This window comes from Theobroma cacao, chromosome 1 (assembly GCF_053813885.1).
Source record: "Theobroma cacao isolate CCN51 chromosome 1, ASM5381388v1, whole genome shotgun sequence".
NCBI classification, from domain to species: Eukaryota; Viridiplantae; Streptophyta; class Magnoliopsida; order Malvales; family Malvaceae; genus Theobroma; species Theobroma cacao.
In genome coordinates, this window is record NC_142639.1 from 4,268,647 (window position 1) to 4,294,202 (window position 25,556).

At 32.9% G+C, this 25,556-nt stretch overlaps 2 protein-coding genes across 2 annotated transcripts; one reads left to right on the plus strand and one right to left on the minus strand.

The window, feature by feature from the left end:
• Window positions 1–1,872: 1,872 nt before the first annotated feature.
• Window positions 1,873–11,156, minus strand: LOC18611413 (MADS-box transcription factor 23). The gene is made up of 9 exons (XM_088806095.1): window positions 10,966–11,156; window positions 10,646–10,853; window positions 6,322–6,400; window positions 5,049–5,110; window positions 2,928–3,027; window positions 2,795–2,836; window positions 2,616–2,699; window positions 2,327–2,481; window positions 1,873–2,251 (listed from the first exon to the last, which is right to left on the minus strand). The coding sequence occupies exons 2-8, from the start codon at window positions 10,825–10,827 to the stop codon at window positions 2,329–2,331; spliced, it is 702 nt and encodes a 233-aa protein (XP_088662221.1). The 5' UTR covers window positions 10,828–10,853; window positions 10,966–11,156; the 3' UTR covers window positions 1,873–2,251; window positions 2,327–2,328.
• A 12,189-nt stretch (window positions 11,157–23,345) lies between these two features.
• Window positions 23,346–25,556, plus strand: LOC18611415 (L-type lectin-domain containing receptor kinase IX.1-like). Its single transcript, XM_007047654.3, has one exon. It carries the CDS (start codon window positions 23,361–23,363, stop codon window positions 25,359–25,361), a length of 2,001 nt encoding a protein of 666 aa, XP_007047716.3. The 5' UTR covers window positions 23,346–23,360; the 3' UTR covers window positions 25,362–25,556.

Here is a 25,556-nt window from a genome sequence, read left to right on the forward strand (position 1 = left end):
CCTTTTGGAGTAAATAAAGTTTGAAATTTTCAATCTTAACTTGCACATAATGGATTGGATTAGTTTCAAGTTGCACATTTAAGGGAGTAAGGGTGTTTGGTTGCTTGGTGTTTGTGGCTTGATAAGGACTGGCCTTCCCTCCTTCTTGATCAATGGAGGAGGTTGGATTCTTGGGGTGGCTGAGTTTGTCACAGGGCGGTATGCTTGGTTGGATGGGTTTGGGGTGCGTGAAGGAGCACCTTGGTTTTCATGTGGTGCACTGTTTCGGGACTCTAGGTTGACTCAGGAGGGGCTTGTTCTGACTTTTTTGGGGAGATTCTGGCTCGTTTCTGTGCTTGCTGTCATGTTCTTTGTTGTTGAAGGTTCTTGGTTTTTGAGCACTCCTTGCTTCGATTTTGTGGAGCGTTGGGAACTTCTTTGACGCCTGTGGATTTGGAGGTTTTGCTTTGGTTTTTTATTCCTGTTTGGCTGAGGATTTTGAGTTGACCACCTTTCTTTGTGGCGAATGTGAGGCTTAAGTCCTGAATCCATCATGGTTGGAAGCCTTCTTTACGACTCTGCTCAGGCTGTTTTGTTTCCTTTGTCATCCTCATGTGGATTTCTTTTTGAGGAGGCTCTTTGTTGTTTTCTATTTTAGTTTGTTCCTGTTGATTATGTAGAATTTCTTTTCACCTTGTTTTTGTAGGACTTTTGACCTGGTTTAGACTTTGAAACGGTATAGGCTCTTATGGCTTATTGTCTAAGCGATTTTTGTGAATGTACAGTCTTCTTTGCCCTTATCAGGTTTGCTATGCCATTAGAGTCTCTAGCCTAAAAGGCTTACGACTTGCTATGGCATCACGGATAAAGGAGGAATAAACGATCATCTTTCAGAAAAAAAAGTGGTTCTTTTTTCTGTTTCATTAAATTGATAGTTTGGCAGAGACTGCTTAATTCCAATATATAAAACTTCTATTTCAACTCTTTAGCAAACTAGTCACCCTTATGTACAAATGTATTAGTTTTAATTTAGGGTTTGTTTTCATCTCAAAGGGCATTCAGATTTTGTTGATCCCATGATTAAACTTTTATTCACAATCTAGTATGGTGCCATGCTGCCATCCTTTATCTATTTCCTAGTGAGGCCGAGATTGATGAAGCCATTGGTTCATTCAACGTATTCTATTGAGTGCAGCAGTATCATATATGGCAGTTTATCTTATGATTAGTAAATTGAAATTCTTTAAAATTTTATTTGTGCGGAAGTTGCATATGTGAACTCCCTGCAATTTAGAAATTCAATGCCGGTGACTTGTCAGTTCACTTTCAGAAGAACTTTTATGTCATCCATTCCTAAATGATAGCATTGCATTTCAGCATTTTACAATTTTGAGAAGATAGGTACAACCAGTGATGCAAAAGATAAAAGAATATTGGTTTTGATGGTTCGCTACTTCAGTTAAGTGCAGCTACATTGGGAGGCTGCAACATGGAGAAGTGATTTGTTTCTAATTCAAACCTTTATAAGGACAAGAGATGGCTTTGGCTGCGAGGAAGAAGCTGCCCACATATTATTAAACTGATGTGGTGACATGAAGTTCGAGGAAGAAAAAATTTAAGATATAGTTTCAAATTATTTAAAAGTTTGAGCCTCCTTCTTTGATACCTATTTTTCTGAAAGACAAAGTCAAGTCTTTGTGCTGTAGGATCGGGCAGACTATATTGAAAACAAAAAATGTAAAAGATAGAACCTATCATGCAAAAGGTGAAAAATATCAAGCAATGAAGCTTCTTTCTGCCCTTTCCCTTCTTTGTTCACTCTAGAGGTAACCGGATATATTTTTAATCCCTCCCCCTTTTCTTCCAAAATAAGTTTTCATTCCAGTTTGTAGAAACGTGTCAAACAAAGGGATCTCATGTTATTCAATCTCTCTAATACTTGTTAATCATTCGAATGTGATATATTTCATGAACACAGTATCAGAAGACCTAGATCTCATTAAAAATGGTTAATTTTTTGTTTTTATGGAGGAGATAGTTTTGTGCAAACAATATTTTATTTAAATTTTTGATTTGCACGTACATGGATTCCTCGTCCTCTGATAACTTTAGTGATTTCATTGTACTGCCACAAACAATGTCAGACTGGTCATTGCACGGATTATACTTTATCTAGATCATCTCTCCAAGAATAATTTTCTTATAGACTTGAGGTTTGTTGAGGATGAAGTAACATGAGTCTGAATTCCTCACAACCTTCTTTCCTCGGCTTCTGCAGTTTCATGGAATATACTTAGATTGATGTTGACATGAAAAGATTTCTATTTGATATAAAAACTGCGTTTACCTTTAATCCTTAGATCTATTTGGTGTGTCATAATTTTGTGGCTCAGGTTGGCTTAGTTGAAGATGAACGGGGACATGTGAACCCTCTCCAGAGTCAAAACAATATGAAGTTAAGGCATTTCCATCTGATGTATTTACATTCCTTGTTCCATAAACCTGAGACATGAAGCAACATTTATTAACTCATTGCCATTGTTAATTTGATATTATGTAGTTTTAGAGGATGTTATTCTCTTTAGTTAGTATTCTTGTATTTGTCTAAAGTTTGTATCATCAATAAAATGGAATACCTTCTTGTATAATTCCATGTTTTCTTTGCGCATAAGATTTACTTTCTTGTACAGTTCCACATTCTCCTGATGTATGATATTCCCCTGACAAAAGTGCAAGCACATTGTAAGTATAACAATTGAAGTGATTCTATATAGAACAATTTAACAAAACACAGCAAGCTTGATTGTTGAAAGACCCTTTGGCTCAATTCCTGTATTTCGTCAGTTAATATCCGTTCCTGCAAAAGTTAAAGCTAAAGCATGTCAAGTTTCATGCATATGCTTCAAATTGACTGCCATGAGATTATGTATAAATTCTGGAGATCTGACCTTTTTCATACGAACACCCCTCAAACTCATCTCCAGTTGGTTCTCTAGATTCTGCAGGTCTTCAACACTCAAACCATGAAGCTGTTCACCCATCAGTTGCCTGCTTTATCAGATCATATGTGTTGGTCAATCACCAGATTTTATGAATTAGGTCTCACATCCATATGTAAAATATAATAGAGTCACATCTTTATTAGATCTGGTAATGTGGTTTTTTTCATAACGGTTTCTTGAACTTCAGTGCAAGATGCTGTATGCAGTGCTTGTTTATCAGTGGCTGTAAAGATCTGGCGAAATTTGGGCATTAGTTTGCTACTTTCATTGTTGATTGGTGATTTGTCCCTTTATCTTTTCTGAGTCCAGGTCTTTGACCAAACAGACTCTGAGATGGATAAAGGATCTGGGCGGTAATTTTTTGTTCCTCTTGTTAGCTGTCTGAAACTAGCTTTATGGTTATGGAAAATGGTTATCTGAAATGTTTGAACCTGTTGAATGGCAACCTCTCTGTAGGAGGTCTGAAGTCCGGTTATAGGTTAGTACATAATTAACCAACATTATCATGCTCTTTCGATGTCACAGATCCATCTTTGTTGGAGGCGGAGAGCCTATACAGGCAAAGATTGGTTTATGATTGTAGTTACCTCACAGTTCTGATGGGTATTTTGACAAATTGTGAACCTTATGGATGTAATTTGATGAATTGTGAACTATTATTTCCATATAGTTTATTGCTTAAAGAGAAGCTGAATCATATTTAGCAACTTAAGCATAAAAAACCTTTGCTTTGTTGTTGTTCCATTGACATTATCATTAGGACTCACTCCACTTTGAAATGATTGAATAGAAATTCTTATGTTGAGGAAGCAGCTACTTAGAGATACTTAGCAGGTCATATTTTGGGGAAGTGAGAACATGGATATATAACAGAGGCTTTGAGGTCTTCAAGGACAACAGAAAAAAAGGTTTGGGCTGGCGGCAAGGGGGTTTTTGCTTAAGAGGGCAGTTTTGCTATTATGATTTATTTCAAGTTAGTTTGGCTGTAATTTTTCAACAAGGTATGCTTCCATTACATAGATGTGGCAAATGCAAGTTGGGAGTTGTGTATCTCCTGGTTTATCTTTGTCAGGAACTTTTCCATGGTAAGACTAGGGCATGAGACCCTCTTAAATATCTGAAGATATGAGAAGTTAATATACAGGTGAAATGGAGATGCAATGGGACACTGTTTAAGGTGTTTAGAAATTTATTCCATGGTGTAGAGCATAAGCTGCCTAAGGTCTTGATCTAGGGTAAGAGCATGTATATGTTGAATTCTATGGTTATTGACTTTGTTCCATGGTTAACCAGCAAGGGTTTTTTTTTTTTTTTTTGAAGAAGTAAGGAGTTTCACTGATCAATTCAGTGAATCCCTGTAACTTACAAAAGGATCTGACTTTCTGTTATGGTCAGAACCGAGATGGCTTACAAAAACCAGCCATTACAGAAGAAATATACAAGAAGGTTTCTATACAGTCTCAAGCATCCAAATTACTCATATCAGACTACTCAAGGCAAGTAACCGGCACTAGTTGACGAGGGTGCAAGGAACACATTAGATGGTGGCTTGAGTTGTCGTGTGTGCCTTTTATGGGACAATTCTGAAGCTGTGAGGCATTGTGCCACTGGTCTTGCTAAGTTCAGCTTTTGCAATGCCTTCTAGAATTTCTATTGTTTTTTCTTTATTGTTACTTGTTTCTTACTTGCTGTTTTTGTTTCCTTCTTTGGCCCCTATATTCCATGTACACTGAATTATTAATTACCTGTGGTATGCTAAATCATTTCAACATTTCAAATATCAGCAATATGGATGTATATTTCTTCTTTCTCCCATAGGTATTCTGTGTTCTTGCATGTTTTCTTCATCATTTCTGGAATATTAATTGATGTTTTCTAGTATTGCAATACTACTTTTCTCTTCTTTATACAATTTTTATGTCTTATGCCTGAAAAACTGAAAGCATTGGAAAAGATAACAGAGCCTGCTTCTGTGGCTAATTTTTTTCATTTAAAATTTAGTTTCAGGATAAGAAATATCTTAAACAAAAATGTTATGGAATTTTAAGCTCAGAGACAAAAATGTACCGATGGTTCTCCTGCAAATTCTGTAGTTGTTGCCTCAAGATTGCAGCCTCTCTTTGCCAAAACTGGCAAGTAAAAACAGCAAATGTTAGTTTACTTGGAACATAAGAAATTTATTTGCTTCATTCTCACAGGAAAGTAAGCAAAGTGCTTTTTAATAACATATTGCGAAAATTGATGATATGAGAGTAATAAGATTGTTTCCTTAGCTTTTAGAGAGGCTTCATCATCACACAATCTGATTGGAAATAGATTAATACAATAATATATAGCTTTTCTACGGTTTTCATTTTAGTTTTTGGGTTGATTGAAGGTTATTCATAATTAATGTGATTTTATTTGTTTATATATTTGTAATGGGATCCTACTATTCAAAAATATGAAATCAATTGGTTCATACCTGAATTAGTTACATTATTGCCAGCATGACAGGTTTATGTCAGTGAAATATGATCACTTGATTGGTGCTTTTTATTAGTCAAAAATATATTTCTCAAGGAGACTCCTAATGAACTGTTGCGGTTTGCATTCTGCTGGGAATTTTTGATAGTATAGTTTACTTAAGTCGACTTGCTTGGACTTGGAGCTCATCTAAACTAGGGTTTGTAGTGTACCTGGGCTTTCTAAAAGGTGCTTTTCCTCAAAATTTATATTTAATACTGGTCATAAAGTTGCCCTTACATATGCCTGCTGTTCTTGTTGGCTGACTGTTCTAGTTTGGTGCAGGACCAGGGAAGTCATTTGTTTACAATTAGAGATGATCAGCTGTTCACTTTACCACTAGAAAGATGAATTTTTCTCTAGGAAAGGTGACTTTTGAAACCTTGGATTCTTTCGCTTGCTGCAGTTTTTACTTTGGTTAATATTAGACTGCCAATAGACTATGATTATATGTATAAACATATGTTCTTTTAGAATATTCATTGCTATCATATGCTGTTATTTTTCTTGACAATAAGATATAGCATAGTGCATTACCCACCGCACAAGTGCAAGTAGTATGTATATAAATATATATATATATATATTATGGCAAATAAAATCTTTTGGACACAATTTCCCATAAATTTAGGTAACATATGACACAAATTTATTCTAGTTATGTGTAACATTTCACCTTAAGATATTAAACATTAATGAGTGAATGAAATAGCATATGCACCATTAATCTTTACCATTTTTTTTTTCTTTTTCCTCCATAGCATGTATGTAAACAAAAACCAACTTTAGCATACCAATTCTCATTTATACAGAAAAAAAGTGGTGAGAACTTTACCTTCACCTCTAATGATGGATTCAACAATTGTTGATGTTCCTCTTTCAAGCTGTTATATCGTTCAATAACTGATTTCATGCTGGTAAAAGTAAATAGAATAATCAGGGGCTTGCACAATTGTATCTGTTTCATCTAGATGCAGCAGTATGAAATGTCAACTGATTATGATAGCATCATCGCAGGAAAAAGCAGTTCTTTTCAGTAATTCTGAAATGTCAGTTATTACTTGATATATTTCCCTTACTGTGCATGGGTTTTTATCTATTTTTTACTTCTGATTACATGAGAAATTTCTCAATGTGCTTAATTGCTACAAAACTTGGATTTTCTGGTTTTAATTAGTCCTAAAATCAAGGTTCTACTAACAAGCTAGAGGATATATAAAATTGGATTAAGTATAGTTAAAAAACTATTTTAAGAAAGGTTTTTGTGTAAACACTGATTAAGGATAGTTAAAATACCATTTTAAGAAAGATTTTTGTATTTAATGCATTATTTTCACCAAATTTAAGAGGAGACGAGATAATTGCAATATTTCCTTACTTAAATATCACCGTAACCAATGCCAACACTAACATTTCCTTTATATATACAACAGCCCAGGCTAAGTTTTAATTACACTAACTCATTTACTCGCATATCCCATTTACATATTAAATATAAGAAAATATTTTATTTCTTTCTTATATCAGTTATTAAGTCCCATAGATGCCTATCAAAAAAAAAAAAAAGAAAGACACATAGATGAAATATGTGTTGTACTCTAGTAAGTGTTAGCTCTACTTAAAGTTTTCAGTTAATTTTACTACATTAAAGTTTTGCTATTCGCAATAAGTTGTACTCAATGATTAAACATCAAACTTTTTTTTCAATATATAATATATAAATTTTGAATGTAAGCTAAGGATGAAATTATCAAAATTGTCGCAATAAAATAATTGAATAAATGTTAAAAAAACAAAATGACAGAATTTTCCAAAGAGTATTAAATAAAGGGCAAAACAAAATTGTATATAATTGGTTGCAAATGAGAATACACACACAAATATGCATGATTGGCATAAATAACTTTAGAAAATTGAAATCATGAAAAAGTAATTCATTTCATTTAAACCATAATATATATATAATCTTAGCTATATATAGTGTCATTCATTGATCTGATTAATTCCATGAGAAGAGATACCAATACAAAAAAAAAAACAACGAAACTTGAGGAAGATAAAGTGAGATTTACCCTTCGCTTAGTGGCTATAAAATACCTTTAACATGAATCAAATGCTTGGTTCTTTAAATTAGTTTTCTATGTGAACTTTCCCTTTTGAGGTCATTTGAGGTGACCTAAATGAATAGTTGATACCTAATGCTTTGCTTAATATGGTTCTTATAATATAGATAACTATAAATTAAGAAATGCTAAAAGTAAAATACAAGTTGGATATCTATTTATAATATTCTTTCTCTCGTGGGAGCATTGAACTTTAAAAGGGAGCAGGGTACACTACGAAAAAAGTTGAATCAAACTAGCATTTTGATCTCAAGTTGTGGAAGTTGGCTATAAATTAATTTTAAAAGCTAAGAGTGTGATGCAATGAACCCAACATGCCATGCCAAAATCATTGGCTGCTAAGCAATTTAGTTCAACAATCATTTTCTTGAGGAGGGAAAGTTTTAAAGAATCAATACTTTTTGTTTCTTATAAGGAAAACATAATGGTGATCGCCTTAGTGGGAAGTCATATGCATGTCATCATACATTGATAAAAAGGATTGGATTAGGATGTAGAATTATAAAGTTTTTGTAAGAAATTGGAATTAAACAAGCAGCTTTATGACTGTGTTGAGATATAGACGTAAATCACATAAAACTTCAACTAAAGCTAGCTGTATAATTTTGACTTCAATGCCAGCATGCAATGGGAATTGATGCAAAATATGAAATCAACAGCATAATTAAGTAATATCTTTGGATATATAATCTTTCTAGCAATAAGATCATGGAAAGAATTTTACTGACTTGGTACAAGAAAACGCAGAGATATAGTCAAAAGATAACAGTGTTAACAAGTTGAAATAAAAGAAACAGCAGCAGCACAGGAAAAGAACTCATGAAGTGGGGAATTTCTTTTGAAATGGAAAACGGGTGCAGAAAATGTGGTGTCTATATATACATAATAGACGTATATCGTATCATAAAGTTTGTACCATATCTTAGTTTAACTCAAATTGGTGATTAGAGACAGGTCTGGTTTGAGAAGTATCTTAAAAGTGTAGCAAAATTGCTTCCTCCTTTTAAAGGAAAATAATCAAGAAAAAGAAAACAAATACCCCGTTGGATAAAGCTAAATGCTCTATATTGTTATATATATACAACTTCGTCTAATTACTATTTGTTTAGTGTGGTTGAAGATGCATTAGTTTAAATATTTGTTTTCCCTGTCAGAAAGAAGGAAGAAAGTATCAACATATCAAATCAACAAAAACTGGGGAGAATTAGGTAAAAGATAAGACCCTTCAATCGAAACCATGAACCCAAAGTCTGTATCTAGTTCATCCGCTAACTCATTAAGGGGTTATATGTATATTGTTTATTTGGTAATGGTCCATTTCCACCTTTTTATTGTCGGTGACTCAGTGTTCATCATGCTCCTTCTACCATTGCTATCGTCTTTGGAGCACACCAAAATTGAATCCAAATCCCTTACTAATAGTGCATTCTTCATAGAGAAGCACTTACTATTCTTTTTTCCTCACTGGCCTACCGAACTTACTATAATTTGTCAAACATACAGTACGGCTACCTTTGCATTATTGCTGAAACTCCTAATCAAATCATTCATCTGATACTCCATTATTCTTCATATCTAGCCAGCTGATTCCTGCTTCACACCCTTAATTATTTTCTCAAGGGAAATGCCCCTACACTTGTTCCTTGTGAGCGGGCTCTTTGGAAATGAAAATTGTTTTTACAATTTCAAGATACATAAATTCTCACTTTTGAGTAATTCCTCACAACCAAACTTGCTACTCCCTAGATTCTGCTCCCAATTTTACTAAAGTCTAGGAAAACTGCAACACGTTGCTTGTCCAACATTAAAATAGTACTTAACCTAAACTTTTATAATCATGTTTATAATTTGAAAATTATTTCTAAGACAAGACTTATAGGATTGAAAAAGGAGAGAAAATTGTAGGTCACCTAGACATAGATCTTAGGTTTTTTTTTTTTTAACCTTAACTTTATCACAAAGGTAGTTTCATTCACAAGAAGTATTTTTTTTTTTTGAAAGGCATTCGCAAGAAATATTAAAGTGTCAAATAATTAATGCCAATTTCTTATTTATTACCCCAATATAATTTATGAGTAGTCATAGAAAATAACATTACCCTAGTCCAAAACAGAGATTTATTTGGGGGCTAATTCTCAAGAAAAGAAAGTAATTATGAGATTCATTAAGGATAAGAAAATGAGCTATGACATGTATTTTCAGTCTATGATTTATCATCATCATCATCATCATCATATATATATACACATACACACACAGTAACTCTATCTATTTCCCTCCCATGATATATTTTGCAATTATTGAGTTAACTAAAAATCAAGTCACTAAACGTTCTATATTTAAGTTCAAACCCCATTAACATTCCTGATAGGTAAAGCTTGCAAAAATTGTATCTTTCCTAATCTTTTGATATTCCTAGGGAGTGAGTTCTAAGACTTTGGCTATACTTGAATAATATATCAGGTTCACTAGAATTTATTTCAGTGATATAATTACTTGTTCATCATTTAGGACATAAGATAAGATGCATAGTTGCATATCCCAGAGCTTTGTTATGCTTGGCTTTATTTTTACAGCAGATCAGACACGAAGAAACCTTGCCTTTCTTAATTGGATGCCATGCAATATCTTGCACGGCAAACCTCGACTGTATAACACCGTTAATTGACATAAATGTTGGTAAAGCAAATGAAGAATGTTTAATCATACATATATATATAAAAGAATCAACAATAGTGTCACAAAAATAATTAATTTGCGTGTTAAATAGTATTGGCAGTCGCGAGAAAAATATAAGCTTAAAATGCAACATTTTTTTATTGCAAAGGTTAGAAAGCAGAAATTAAGCCTAAGATTAATAGAAAGAAGGAAGCACATTAAACTATGATAACATGAGTAACTTAGGTTTTTTTTTTTATGGTTGTTATTCTTACAACAAATGATCGAAATTCAAGGGTGAGTTTTCTTTTTTCTCCTTAATGCCAATATATAAAATGTGGATTATAAAGAAAAATCTATAACAAACTGATATCAAACCTGGTGCTTGCAAATTCATAGAGCTTCCCAGTGCTGGAGAAGATCACAAGACCAACTTCTGCATCACATAGAATTGCGAGCTCTTTCGCCTTCTTAATCAACCCCTTTCTTCTCTTTGAGAAGGTTACTTGCCTACTTGTAGAATTATCGATCCTTCGAATAACAATCTTCCCTCTCCCCATCCTTTCTCCTTGTTGTTCTAGGGTTCCTAATAGTGCAACAAAGACAAATTAAAAGGAGTGAAAGAGTTAAGGGCAATCTTAGTGAATGAAAACCAAAGATTCTTAGCTTATTCAGAAGAGTAGAAGGAAAAAGCTTACAGGGTTAAGCCAATGGACCGCTTTCGGAAATAATCAGCTAGTGGTTAAGGTGGTCATCAAGAGTTTTATAAGTGAAAAAAGTGGCTTTTGTGGTGAAACTAGAGCTGCATATTGAGGAGATTAATGGGGAATTTGCTCATTGAGGTTTAAACTGCTTACTACGAATATGGTTTGGACTTGGAACAGTGCAATACTTTTTAGGGCATATTATTTAGACTGTACAGAATTCCTGTATTTTTATGGCTCCGTCGCACTTATAAGTCACTGACAGGTGGGAATACCAGTAAATAATAGTTTAATCTTCCGTTTTCAACTATTTTTTATTGGTTTGTTGCCTCTGATAATGTTAGTATGTCCCAGGACCCAGGTTGAGTTTATCAACAGTAACTCTTAACCCAAAGCTGTAGCCATGTTTGAATATTTTATGATGAACCCTATGCTAATGTAGCCAATTTACATTACTGTTGACCACTTTTTTTTGAGATCTTTTTCATATATGTGATAAAGTTTTTGCCATATATCAGAAAGTACAACTGTAGGATATGGGATTATTTCCACATGTCAGACAGAGCGTTGGAGTTGGAGAGGGGATTCATTCTTTTCTTGTAAAGTTTCCAAATATGGATAGGGAAACCAATTTTCTTCAATCCAAATATAGAAGGCCTCATATATATTTTTTTCTTGGTTGTAGCAAGCTTTATTCTTGGTTGGTAGGTCCTGTTTCATTTCAATGTTGGTTCCAGGCAAAACCTTTACCCAAAATTAATTAGAAGTTTGAAACTGCGACCTACCATTTTTAAGTGTACAAAAATGCATCTTATGGGATTAAGAAATTGTCTTTTGTTTAAGAATAATTCTCTTTCTTTTCATTGACACAAAAGGAGACCACTAAACATATCTTTAAAATTTCTTTAAAAACTTCACATCCAACTATAAACAAAAGATTCTAGGGGTTTCTTTAATTTTTTTTTTTCCTTATAAATGTTGAAATTGTTAGGCTTAACATGTAGGTATTCTTTAGCCTACACAATCGTACCTTTAGTTTGCACAACCATAGCTAGTATTGGTGATATTAAAATGCTAAAGGTAGCAAAAAGGTTTTTATTCTTTAATTGATTTCATCATATCCAAATTCAATAAATTCAATTCAACGTGAACCTTGTGATCTAGAGAGGATGAACTTGCAACTTCCTCCTTCCATATCAAAACAATATTGATATAATTTTCTTGAAAGTTAATTTCTTGATGTAATTACACTTGGCGAAGAACTTTTTGTTTACTTCCATTAAAAAAAGAAAAAAGAAAGAACTTATACATAAAACGAGTCAATGATGACTTAAAAAGTTTAAACTTTTTTTTATTTAAATACTATTGTATGTTATTTTATCAAGGTCTTTGTCGAAAGCTTGGCTTTAATTTCAATAGAAAATGCTTATATGTGTTTATTTTAATAGTTTACGTATGTGGACAAATCTCTTCTATGATTTGGTTGCCTCTTCTAACCCAAATACACCTAATGCGTTTATACTTAGATGCCAAACATGGTTAGCAAACAATATGCAAACAATAACTTGCCCATTTTGAGGTGAAAAAATTAATGCATAGCTTCCTTTTTTGGATCCACGACAAGGTTGCTTTAAAAGGTTCTCACCATTCTCAAATTTACGAAGAAATAATACATTAATTATAAGCTATTTTTATAAATATCATCTTAGCAAATGTTGTTACAATTATATTTTTCTTTTAATTAGTTTAATCAATATTTAAAAATACGGGTTAACCAAACCCTTAACTTGATCATATATATAATTAATAGTGCATTGATTAAATCATAAAGCGGGTACAATGTGTACCAATATTATTTTTGGAAAATACAAATACTGACACACATGTGAAAGCCTAAAATTAATTCACCATCCACCAACCGAGGGAGGTTTCGGCACGCTTGCATCGGCTTCAGGCAATGGGAAACATCCCGTACACCCTTATCCACCATATTGCAAACTTGGTTAAGGGAAAAGCACATTTCATCACAATGGACATGTAGCTAGGTTTCACTATTATTATTATCACTCTATCAAATTTTAAAACAAATTTTAGAATACTTTAACTATGATTAATTAAGTTTACAATTGGGCGTTTAGCGAGGGGGCCAAGTCCATGCTAAATAGATAATTATAATAATGGTTTGGTGACTGCCTGACACTAAACACAATTTGCCATTGGTTAATGCCCATGTGAGTGGGATTTGTTGGACCAATAAGATTCGATCTTTGCCCGAAACTGAACCAAGGCTAGGCTAGGGGGTCCTTAGATTAAGGAGAGCTAAATCCGAGATTTAGATTAATTTAATGGTAGCTTAAAACGAGCTTAGCCAGGTGTCAATCATCAACAAATGATATATGAACATAGACCAAGGAAAAAGTTGTTATGGAGAACAATTTCCCATTAATTTATCATCCCAACAAATGGAAATGTCGCTTTTCTGAGTCATCCCACCATTGGAAATTACTCAAATTTTTTAAAGAGTGAGACATAAAATAAATAAGAAATCGATGCACATGAACTGTATCATAACTCTCAAACAGTTTCTCCACCCAAGAAAAGAAGATTTCGCTTTTTCTTCTTTGAAAGGAGGAGAGGGAGATCTGCCTTCTTTTGATGCTTCAAGCCCACATGATCTGCTTCAACTTGTAAACTCATATATTTATAGATATATCATACTAATGAGTTCCAGAGTTTTGTGCTATTTATAAACGTCACATATAAATTTATTTTATTTCAAAAATTCGAAATTATATACTCAAATATATTTATTTATTTATTTATCATATATTTATATAACAAAAAAGTGACGCATATTCATATTTATAGATGAATTAAAATATTTTAATAGAAATAGAGAAATTTATCTGAAATACTAAAATGTAACCACAACGATACGCTCGGTAAAACAGGTAATTTTTTAAGTAAATTGAAATTGATATTGACAAATCTTGTATTTAATGAACATGTAAATATATAGTGCCATTTGATAATAATTATATACAAAGCATTTTACTCCAATAGTGTATTAAGTGAGACATGTTCACTTACAAAAAATTTGACACATGAATTCAAGGCTAAGCAGCTATTAAATTTGATGAAATTAATATTAAGATTAGAAAATATATCAGAAATAAACTATTGCATTATTTCTCAAAAAAAAAAAAAAACTATTGCATTAATGACAACAGAAATAAAACAGTACTAAACAGAAGTAAAATTTGAATGGCGCATTTTATGCAATGACTGCCGTCAACAAAAAGAAAAATTGAACAAAGAACGTGGTCTCTGAATATAAAAGATAAAGTAAGCGAATCCTCTCAACATTTGTAATATTCTTTTTCTTTCTTTTTAGGGCCAAGTAGCGAATTCCAGAGAATTTACAAAAAGTAAAACCTCAGTCGGGAATTGATTCACATATAACAAAAAAGAGAACGTTCATGTTAGGAACCATTCACTCAATTTCAGCAAGCCAAGGTTTTGCATTTCATGAAGCATTTGTGTCGCAAATGGACTATTGAAACAGTAAAGCAAAAATAAAAAGGAAAAAATAAGAGCAAAAACAAAACACAACATAGCATCATCCAATAAGAACAATCAATCCCTAGTAAACATAGAAATAGTCAGATGTATACAACGAATTAAACAAAGAAAATGACAAAAACTAACTGAAAGAAAACAAATCCAACACAGAAAAGAAGAAAGAACCAACAGTAGAGAGCGAAAGACAAAACAGCAAATGAAGTAAAAAGAAGAGAAAGCAGAACAATTAAGTGAGAAGAAAATTTTGGAAGAATAAAAGGAGAAAATACCCAAAAAACTTGACAAAAACTCAAAATCCCCAAAGCACCCCCAACATTTTATTTCAACCCAAAACTCAATATCTAAAACACTCAAAACAATTTGAATACCATGTCCGAAAACTCCAAAACAACCAAAGCAGATTAAACAATACCAACCATGTCCCGTACAGGTGTCAACACAGGACCTCCTCGATACAGTTCTACTGTATGTTGTAGATTGATTTGTTTCTCATTTGCTATTCCATTTCTTGATTTTGGGCCAGTTTCCTGTGTTGGACTCAACTCTGAGGCCTCTTCAGGGGGAGACAGTCAGAATTTTTGCTTTCTTGTTTGACTTTGATCCTTGTTTCTTAGTTTCAGCTTTGATTTATTTTTTAAAAAAATGATTGCATGATAAAAAATATGTGTGTGTGTATAGTTTATCATGTAATAATATTTTTTAAAAAATAAATCAAAGCTGAAACTAAGAAATTAGGATCAAAGTCAAACAAGAAAGAAAAATTCTAATTGCCTACATGTTATAAATTCCACAAACATTGATAGATGTGAGTGTAGCGTCTTTAGCTCTTTAAACATCCCAGCTATTAGGTTAAAAGTCAAACAATGTACATAAAATTAAATACTAGTGAGTAAGGAGAGAGAGTTATATTGAGAAAAAGAAAAATAATTTATACAACAATTATTTTATTTTAATTAGAATGCCACCGAAGTTTGACAATCCAACTAGCCAGAATTAAATTGGGATATCACTCAAAATTTCCTTTGTCACTATAAAACTGTTGAGAAAATTAGAAACAAACAAATGATTATTTCTATAGTCTTCACAATTGTAACCTTTAATCCATAACTCAATCTATGCTTCAAATTTAAGTTCTGTCACTTTGTTTACACAATGATGGCCAAAAAAATTTGTACAGAAATTCCCATAATTCATAAAGAACAATCTTCTATACAATTAATGAAAAATTGTCTCGATGATAAGACAGATAAATATAGAAAGTAACTTGTTTGATATTGCAATGATGATTTATCTATCTATATATCGTAGCTGCTCTTTTATCAAATACAAGTGGACGAAAAATTGAATTCAATCAGTAACCATCATAAGCAAAGAACCATCCATGGGGGAATCACCAATAATGGTGCTTGCAGTGCCTCTTCTTCCATATCTAACAACATCCAAATCTATACTATAGGGATTCATAATCACTGGCCTTGTCCTCCAACCAAGCCAACCAATCTCATACGTAGTCATTGCATTGAATCTCATTCGAAAGCTCACCCTTCCTTGTCTCCTATCCTTTTCAATCACCCTCAACAGTGGATATTCCACAATTGGCTGATCACCTTCGTTCCTGGTCGTCACAAACTTCACGTACACATCTTTTCTCTCCCTGAAACCCAACTTGAAATTGTCCATGGAAGTTAAGGAGAGAGCATTGTCGTGTTTATAAAGAATGGAAGCTTCAATTTGATCCATTTGTACTTCCAAGGCTATGTTTGGGTTATATATTGTGAGGTTGGCCAACCAAGTGGCTGCCAAATTTGAGTTCGAGACTTGGAAATTTGAAACAAGAAGATTGTTTAGTTGGATCATAGGTGTTTGTGGATAGAACATAAATGCCATAGGCATTTTGAATGAGCAAAGGAGGACGGTGATGGTGATTGGAGGGGCCGACATGAGAATAATTCTAGAGATGCTGCAGGGTTTAATGGAAGGTTTGGAGGTTAATGGCAGTAAGGAAGCCATTGTTGGATTAGAAAGGAAAAGGAGAAGTTATGGACTTTGCTTATTATTCAATGTATCTATCTATCTATATATATATATAAAGGATATGCCCAAACGCGTCATCAACTATTTTTAAGGGTCTAATTGAGTTGTAGGCTAATTAGCGGTTGCTGCCAATTTATTATAGCCAGTTGTCTCAACTAGCTGCATTGATGTGAATTCTAATTAAAAGCAACTAACTTAAAAGTTAATTAATCAATTAGATGGTTGTCTAAACTCAGGGATTAATATCTAACATATACATCCTCTCTAGGCAGACACAGCCAGTCTCTAACTAGTTTGGCTTATATGCTAAACCCAATCGGACAAAATTGGATTAAAAGTTATCAAAATTAAGTTGTTGGATATATCAGTTCACATTGCTTGGAGCTGTTAAACATACCGTACTATGATTGTTAATATTGTAAGAGAATTTCATCTTTACAAGTTAAAGATTATTTCTGTAGCTATTAAGACAAGACATTGACTAGTTGAAACCACTGAGTTGGAAATCGTCGGAGACAGTTTCTGAGAATAGACAAATGGGCATACTGCCTTTTGATCCGTGATGCACAAGGGAACATGAGAAGAAAGGATAAACCTTTGCTATGATCAGATTGATTAGTCCAACAGATGGAGTAGAAAAAAATGCTTGGGCAGCCTTATAAAATTATAATTAGAAAGAAAATGTCAATTCAATCGTCCTTCCAGTGCATGGTATGTCACAGCCTAAATTTTTTGACCATAATCAGCGCATGAGCCCAATGGGCATAGCTCATTAAGCCCAAACAAGTCTATTTATGTGACTCCATTCATCGATTTCATCACTCGTTCTTACAGTCATATTTCATAATTCTTATCAACAAGTATTTCAATACTTTTCCATCAAAACCATATGTTCACATTTATAATTCAAAATAATGTCATTCGTGCCATCTTGTAGTGGCAACATTAATCAACATCAAAGTCTATTGCTTAAGATATATATATCTTAACAATTTACATCAAGGTACATATGTTCAACGAAAAGGACTCTAGACTTCCAACGGAGTTATCATAGTAAAGGTGCAGCTACTGAGATGTCATAGTACCTACTAAGAAGACGAGTATATATGTGCGACTCAAACTAAGTTCCAACTAACTCCAAATCTGAAAATATGAATTTTAAAAACGTTAGTATAAAACTCAGTGAGTGAACATAAGAAGGGAACAAACAATCAATAGGAAGAATTTGGAATAATGATGCATTTGTTTTGAAAACAATGCAATTTGGTTTAATTTCTTTCTTAAACCCCCTTGTTTTGGAAATTGATCAGTGGACTCTTAATATTACAAAGACCCATGCTCAATCATGAAGATAAGGGAGTGAAGGAAATTATATCGGAACCCGAGCAAGGTAGCAACATGACAATACGTTTCTCGCTACAGCAAAAGGCATTCTTGGTTTGCATATGATTCAGTTTTTCAAGCCTATCTTCCACTACATGGGTCCAATTGACATGCTTGTTATCTCATTAGAAAGCTAAGAGGCAGGGCTACGACTTTAGTGTTTACCACTTTGTCCAATTCTGATCGAAAGGTGGTCAAAATTGCTGTCAAAATGACAGCACTGCACCACCATCGAGAGTTTCTGGCGGCAGCGAGAATCCATTTCGCTACAGCCAAATTCCTTGTTACAATGAACACCAATTTAACAATACTTAGCAACTTTCAAAGTTCAACATGAAAGATTCACATATACAAAACCATATACCATACTTATGAACTTTGATTTCATAAACATAGATGTATATATATAAATGCATAGATAACACCAATATCAGCATAATCACACCCGGCTCATGTACATCCCCCCACATCGTGCACATAGCTGGCACCATCATGTGCATCCCCTCACATCGTGCACAATCAGTGCCATCATGTACATCCCCTCATGTCGTGTACACGGGCACTATCATCATCCATCTCCCACACCACCATCATCACCGGCATGTGCATCCCCCCACATCGTGCACACACACAGTTATAGTCATCATACACAATATCAACTATCATGCACAACATATATATATATCATCATAATAAAATGGTGCATGAATCAATAATAACCACATATCATAACATAAAACCATTTAGCAAAAGCTTGTTCCCAAGGCACTTGTTTTAAGATAAAGTTGTATAAAATCATTCAAATGTTTTGTACAAAACAGTCACATTCCCAAAATGATTTTGAAATGCAGTTCACTCACCTGACAAAACTAGCACCAACAAGGTCCTAATCCAAGTAATCTCGAAATACCATTAAAACCTATATTTATCAATAAACCATAATAATCTCAATTAAGTTGTAAATTAAATCTAATAATTCTAATGAATTTACAATAGGCAATCTACCCTCTAACCTAACATTTAACCTAAGTTTCTAGTCTAATTCACAAACCCATTTGGCCAACTACTCCAATTTAAATTTCGTTACTTGGAGGAGCTTGGAGGCATGAAGATCAACCAAAAACCTAATCTTTCTAAGAAAAATAATTTGAAAAAATTAGAGAATAAATATGAAAATATAACCATAAATTCAAAAATTCCAAAAGTTGGAAATATATACATTTCAATCTTGAAAATGAAGATTTGAAGCCAAAAATCCAAGTGTTGTTGAAAGTGAAGTAGAAATAGAAAATATAAGAAACAAGGAGAGATTTTTCTCTCTCTCTCTCCTAGGGTTTAGATGTGCTGAAAATTGGGGTTAGAAGCTACAAATTCAGTGCCCAAGAAGTTAGGAGAAGGAAGGATTAGGAAAAGAAAAGAAATAAAAAGAAAACAAGGAAAAATCACATGAAAATTTTGATTTTCGTGGAGGTGGAATGAAAAATGGCATTGGATGGGTGAGGAAGAAGAAAAAGTTGCTGGAAGCTTGAAGAATCTGCTAGAAATTTGAAGAAGTTGCTAGAAACTTGGATATTTATGCCTTATATTTATCCATTTTCTCACGTAATTACCAAAATGCCCTTAATAAGGTCATTTTGTCTTCTTCCTATCCTTTGTGCAATCTTTTTACTCTTTTGACAATGAGACAAAATCCATAATAGTTCAGAAATACTCAGGTTCATGAACACGTAAAAATTTAGACCCAAGATGTAAAATGACCATTTTGCCCCTACCGTGAAAATTATCATTATTTTTAATTTCCTCATTTTATTTACCATCATAAACATCATTTATTCATTTCTTAGGCCTATTTAGACCTTAATAGCATAAAAAAACCCACTCATAGAAGCCTACCAAGAGAAATTACGAAATTACCCTTGGTCCACATTATCGCATCTACTTTTAGTTACGTGTTTATAGAGGTCGAGATTTCACAGGTTCACTTCTGAATTACCCTTTTAACTCAGTAATCAACTTTAATTGATATTCGTAAACTTTATTAGCCACCGTATCAAAATACAAGGTGCTACATGGTAATTGACTAAATGATTTGCCCTAGGATTTGAATTTAAATCTAGGTGCTCCTCCCTCGGCCCCCCGCCCCCCAACCCCTCGCCTAAAAAAATAAAAAATAAAAAACACAGTGAAAGAAAGAAAGGAAATCCCTTGGTATCTAACATTTTCCTATTACTAAGTCAACTAGAGAATAATTTTTCATTCTAGCACAATTTCAATTAAATTTTCTTATTGTAAGTTAATAAAGGCCAAATCTGTTACATCAGATGAATAAATAATGGCTTCAGGATTTTTCTTTGTCAAAATACCTATCAAGTTTCTATATTCATACATTTTGTTTAATTTTGAGTTTAGTCCTTATACTTAAAATTGAAGCAATTTAATATCTTAATTTTGAAAATCATTTCAATTTAGTCTCTCTCCTTAACGGTATCCAATTTTGTTGTTAAATGAGATGACGTCAATGTTGATGTGACACATTTTGATAATGTGATATCAACATGACGACTTGACATGTCACGTGATGATGTGGTAGTGCCACATGCCACTAACATGCTAACGTAGCACTAACATGTTAACATGTCTATGCCACGTGGCAGATCAAAAAAAATTTTAAAAATTAAAAAAAAATTTTTTGCCACGTCATAGTGACTAAATTGAACAATAATATATAATATAGGGATTAAATTGAACAAAATTAAAATGTTAAAGAACTAAATTGAAAAAAAATTAAAAAATACAAATATTTAGATAGATGATAGTTATACCATTAATAAGCCAAATATTTAAGTGTAAAGATTTATGGTGTTAAAAAATATATATATATATATATATATTCTTACTTAATTATTTGATTTTAAAATATATACATTCAATTTTTTTTCTTTGAAAAAGTTAAGTTTGAATTCTCTTTGTATAAAAAAAAAATTCTAAAAAAATTTCATGCTTAAAGCTAAATTTAAATGCATAACTTGCATTATGTTGGAATAAAATAATATAAAAAGACTAAATAAATTCTTCTTTTCTTCTATTTATAATAGTATAAAATTTAAAATTTATTTGATTTAATTTTTAACTTGAGTTGAACTCAAATTAACAAAATAGGTTGATTTAATTTTTTCTTTTTGGTTAATTTCATACCCAAAAGAATGGGTATTTATAAATTGTGAAAGTTGTAACTAAATTAACTTATTTCGCTAATTTTGAGTTCAGTTCAAGTTAAAAATTAAATCAAATAAATTTCAAATTTTTATACTATTATAAATAGAAAAAAAGAATTTATTTAATCTTTTTATATTATTTTATTTCAACATAATGCAAGTTATTTATATAAATTTGGCTTTAGATATGAAAATTTTTTCAAATTTTTTTTTATAGAAAGATAATTCAAACTTAATTTTTGCAAATAAGATAAATTAAAGTATATATTTTAAAATCAAATAATCAAATAATAAAATATTTATATATTTTTTAACACTAAAAATCTTCTTTTACACTTAAATATTTGGTTTATCAATAATTATATTTATCATCTACTTAAAGATTTGTATTTTTTAATTTAGTCCCTTACCATCTCAATTTTGTTTTATTTATTCTCTATACTATATATTTTTGTTCAATTTAACCCCTACAATATGACAATAATTTGTTTTGAAATTTTTTTTTATCTGTCAAGTGACATCAACACGTCAATATGTCAGTGTCATGTCGCATTGGTATATCATTATGTCAATATCACGTGACTTGTCACATTATCATGTTGGTACATATGCCATCAAAATGTACCACGTCAGCATTGACGTCATCTCATTTAATGACAAAATTAGATGCTGTTAGAAGAGAGGACTAAATTTAAATAATTTCAAAATCAAGAGACTAAATGACTTCGATTTTGAATTCAAAAATTAAATTGAGCAAAATATATGAGTACAACGACTTGATGAGTATTTTTTTTTATTTTTTTCTCCTGCTAGGTTATTAATTTTACTCTAGTTAATTATCTGTCTCCAACATACTTAGATGATAATTCAATGGGGTATTTTTTAAAATAACACTTAAAAATAAGATGTTTTCAAATATAACTCTCTTTACAATTTTAACTGTTTTTAATCAAGTTAGATAAAATTACCCTTAATAAAATTACACGTCATGGTTAAAAAAAATTGTTACACATCATGTTGAAAAAGAAATATTGTTGTTACACGTTATATATAAAAACATGTTATACGTCATAGTTAAAAAAGGTTGTTACACGTTATATTGAAAAAAAATATTATTGTTATACATCATATATAAAAACATGTTACATGTCATGTTGAAAAAATATTGTTGCTACACGTTATGTTGAAAAAATATTGCTATTACACGCTATATTTAAAAACATTTTGTTACAATTTAATGCCTAAAATATTGTTACGTATGAACCAAAACTTCAAATCCTCTCAACTCTCTTAATTTCTTTTTGGTTTTTGGATAATTTTACACCGATTAAAGTGTTTTTAATATGTTTTCATAAATCAATACATAAATTTACTTATCTGAAACACTTATTTCGACTAAAAATTGAAAAAAATTTCTTTTGAAAACTTAGGTTTATAAATTTCAAATTCTTGAATTTTTGTGTCTAGGTCCCGAATTGATCAAATTAAAAGCTATTCTAAACATCTATGATCATTTCTATTGTTTTAGTTTTATCCAAAATACTTAAAAATCAAATTCTCTAAATAGCCACCTACTCTAAGCGCATTAAAACCATCACTTGATGTCTTAAAAACGTAAAAGAGAAAAATCTGAAAGCGTGGGAGAGAGAAATCGAGAGCATAGCAAATTAATATCGAAGAGAAAAATCGATAAAATTAGAGAGAGCTGAATGGTAAGAAAGAGAAATAAAAAACGCAAATAAAGAAAAATTGTTATGAATGATTTAATTTATTTGAAATATTTTTATCAAATTATAACTAAATATAATTAAAAATAATTAAATTTATTTTAATAATTATTTTAAAAATATTTTTATTAAAAAAAATTATTTCTCATAATTTTCTCCAATTCAATTGTATGTATTAGTATGGGCGAAAATAATTATCACGTTTTCTGAGTTCTGTAGTTCAGTTACGTCTTTGAACGAAATTTCAATTTTTGGTGAGGGATGATAGTCGTAGAAAAAGAATATTTTATGGCCTGACTTCATGAACTGTTTTTGCTTTAGTTGTATCATCATTTCAACGGTCCATCTCTACAGTCGGCTGTTGAAATTTGACCCCTCAGCATCTTTAGATGGCTCGCATAGATGCTATCATACGACACACCCAAGCTGTTCAAAAAAATAAACATATATGACACACCGAGCTGTGCTACCTTTTCTCTTTCCTCGCCTTGACATGGCTACCAGGTTCTCTAACTCAGTTAATTTTCTCTGCTTATTTTCCTTTCTTTCTCTTCTTCCCTATGCTGATTCAGTTAGCTTCAAAATATCCCGGTTTGACCCTACGCTGAGCAGCATTATTTATCAGGGTGATGCAAAACTGGCTGTTGGGACTGTCGAGTTTAACCTTGTCAATTATATAAACCGAGTTGGATGGGCCACATATGCAGACAGTGTGTTGCTCTGGGATTCTGAAACCGGTAGGCTCTCTGACTTCACTACTCACTTCTCCTTTGAAATCAACGTCCAAAATGATCCTATTTATGGCCATGGGCTTTGCTTCTTTCTTTCTCCTGTTGGATCTCAAATCCCACCAAATTCAGCTGGAGGCTTTTTGGGACTATATAACACTACAACTAGTGATTCACCTAGCAACCAAATTGTTTCGGTAGAGTTCGATTCCTTTGAAAATCCTGAATGGGATCCTTATGGAATTGATGGTCATGTGGGGATCAACAACAACTCTATTGCTTCAGCCGTCTACACTCCATGGAATGCTAGCTTTCATAGTAAAGATACTGCAAATGTGTTCATTACTTACAATTCTACTACTAAGAATTTGAGTGTGTCTTGGAGCTATTTCACAACCACCAATCCACGAGAAAATTCAAACATTTCCCTTCAAATTGATCTAAGGAGGGTTCTACCTGAGAGGGTCATGATTGGTTTTTCCGCTGCTACAGGTAAGTATGTGGAGAGACATATACTTAAATCGTGGGAATTCCATTCAAGTTTGGAAGAAGTGGGAACTGATGGAAGGACTGCAAGAAGGATCAACATATTAGTAGCCTCTGCGGTTCCTGTTAGTGTTCTGATAGCTGGGACAGTTATAGCATTTATCATTTGGTGGCGGTGGCAGCAGGGGAAAAGGAAAACTGCAGAGACAACAAACTTAGCCTCAATAAATAATGAACTTGAAAGAGGAGCGGGACCTTGGAGGTTTTCTTTCAAGGACCTTGTCTCTGCTACCAATAACTTCTCAGAAGGGAGAAAGTTGGGTGAAGGAGGGTTTGGTGCGGTTTATAGGGGTTACCTTATTGATTTAGACATCGCAATTGCGGTGAAAAAGATTTCAAGAGGGTCTAAACAAGGGAAAAAGGAATATGCAACTGAAGTGAAGGTCATTAGCCAGTTAAGACATCGGAATCTAGTGCAACTAATCGGTTGGTGTCATGAGAGGCGTGAGTTATTACTTGTCTATGAGTTCATGCCAAATGGTAGCCTTGATTACCACCTTTTTGGACAGAGAATTCCCCTTACTTGGCCTGTCAGGTATAGAATATCCCTTGGATTGGCATCTGCAATTTTCTATCTTCACGAGGAGTGGGAGCAATGTGTTGTGCATCGGGACATCAAATCCAGCAATGTCATGCTGGACTCTAGTTTCAATGTCAAACTAGGTGACTTTGGATTGGCTAGGCTTGTGAGCCATGAGCTAGGTCCCAAGACGACTGGGTTGGCCGGAACTCTAGGTTACTTGGCTCCAGAGTATATAAGCACAGGAAGGGCAAGTAAAGTGTCAGATGTATTTAGCTTCGGCGTGGTACTGTTAGAAATTGCTACCGGCAGAAAGTCAGCTGATCTTAGAGAAGCAACTGAAACAGGATTGGTGGAGTGGGTTTGGGATCTTTATGGGGAAGGAAAGCTTCTTTTGGCTGTTGATGGCAAGTTGAAACAGGATTTTGATGAAAAACAAGTGGAGTGTTCGATGATTACTGGACTATGGTGTGCTCACCCTGATAGCCGTTCAAGACCCTCAATCAGGCAAGCAATTCAAGTTCTGAATTTGGAGACAGCCATCCCAACTCTTCCTACGAAGATGCCTGTTCCTACCTTTCATGTACCTCCTATCTCATTCGTTTCTAAGGGACTTGTACTAAATTACTCGAGCTCTGAAGCTGGTTATTATTAGACATGATTCCCTTCATCGCTATGGGACAGGGCTTAGTCTGAACAATGTGCTTTGTTTACCATGGAAACACCTCAGCGGTTATATGTGCTTTGCTCTTAATTAGTTTTAGTTAGAGAAAACATCGGACCACGTTTTTAATGATAAGTGTATGTACATTTTAGTTGAGAAGCTTGAATTAGAAATTTTCTTTCCCAA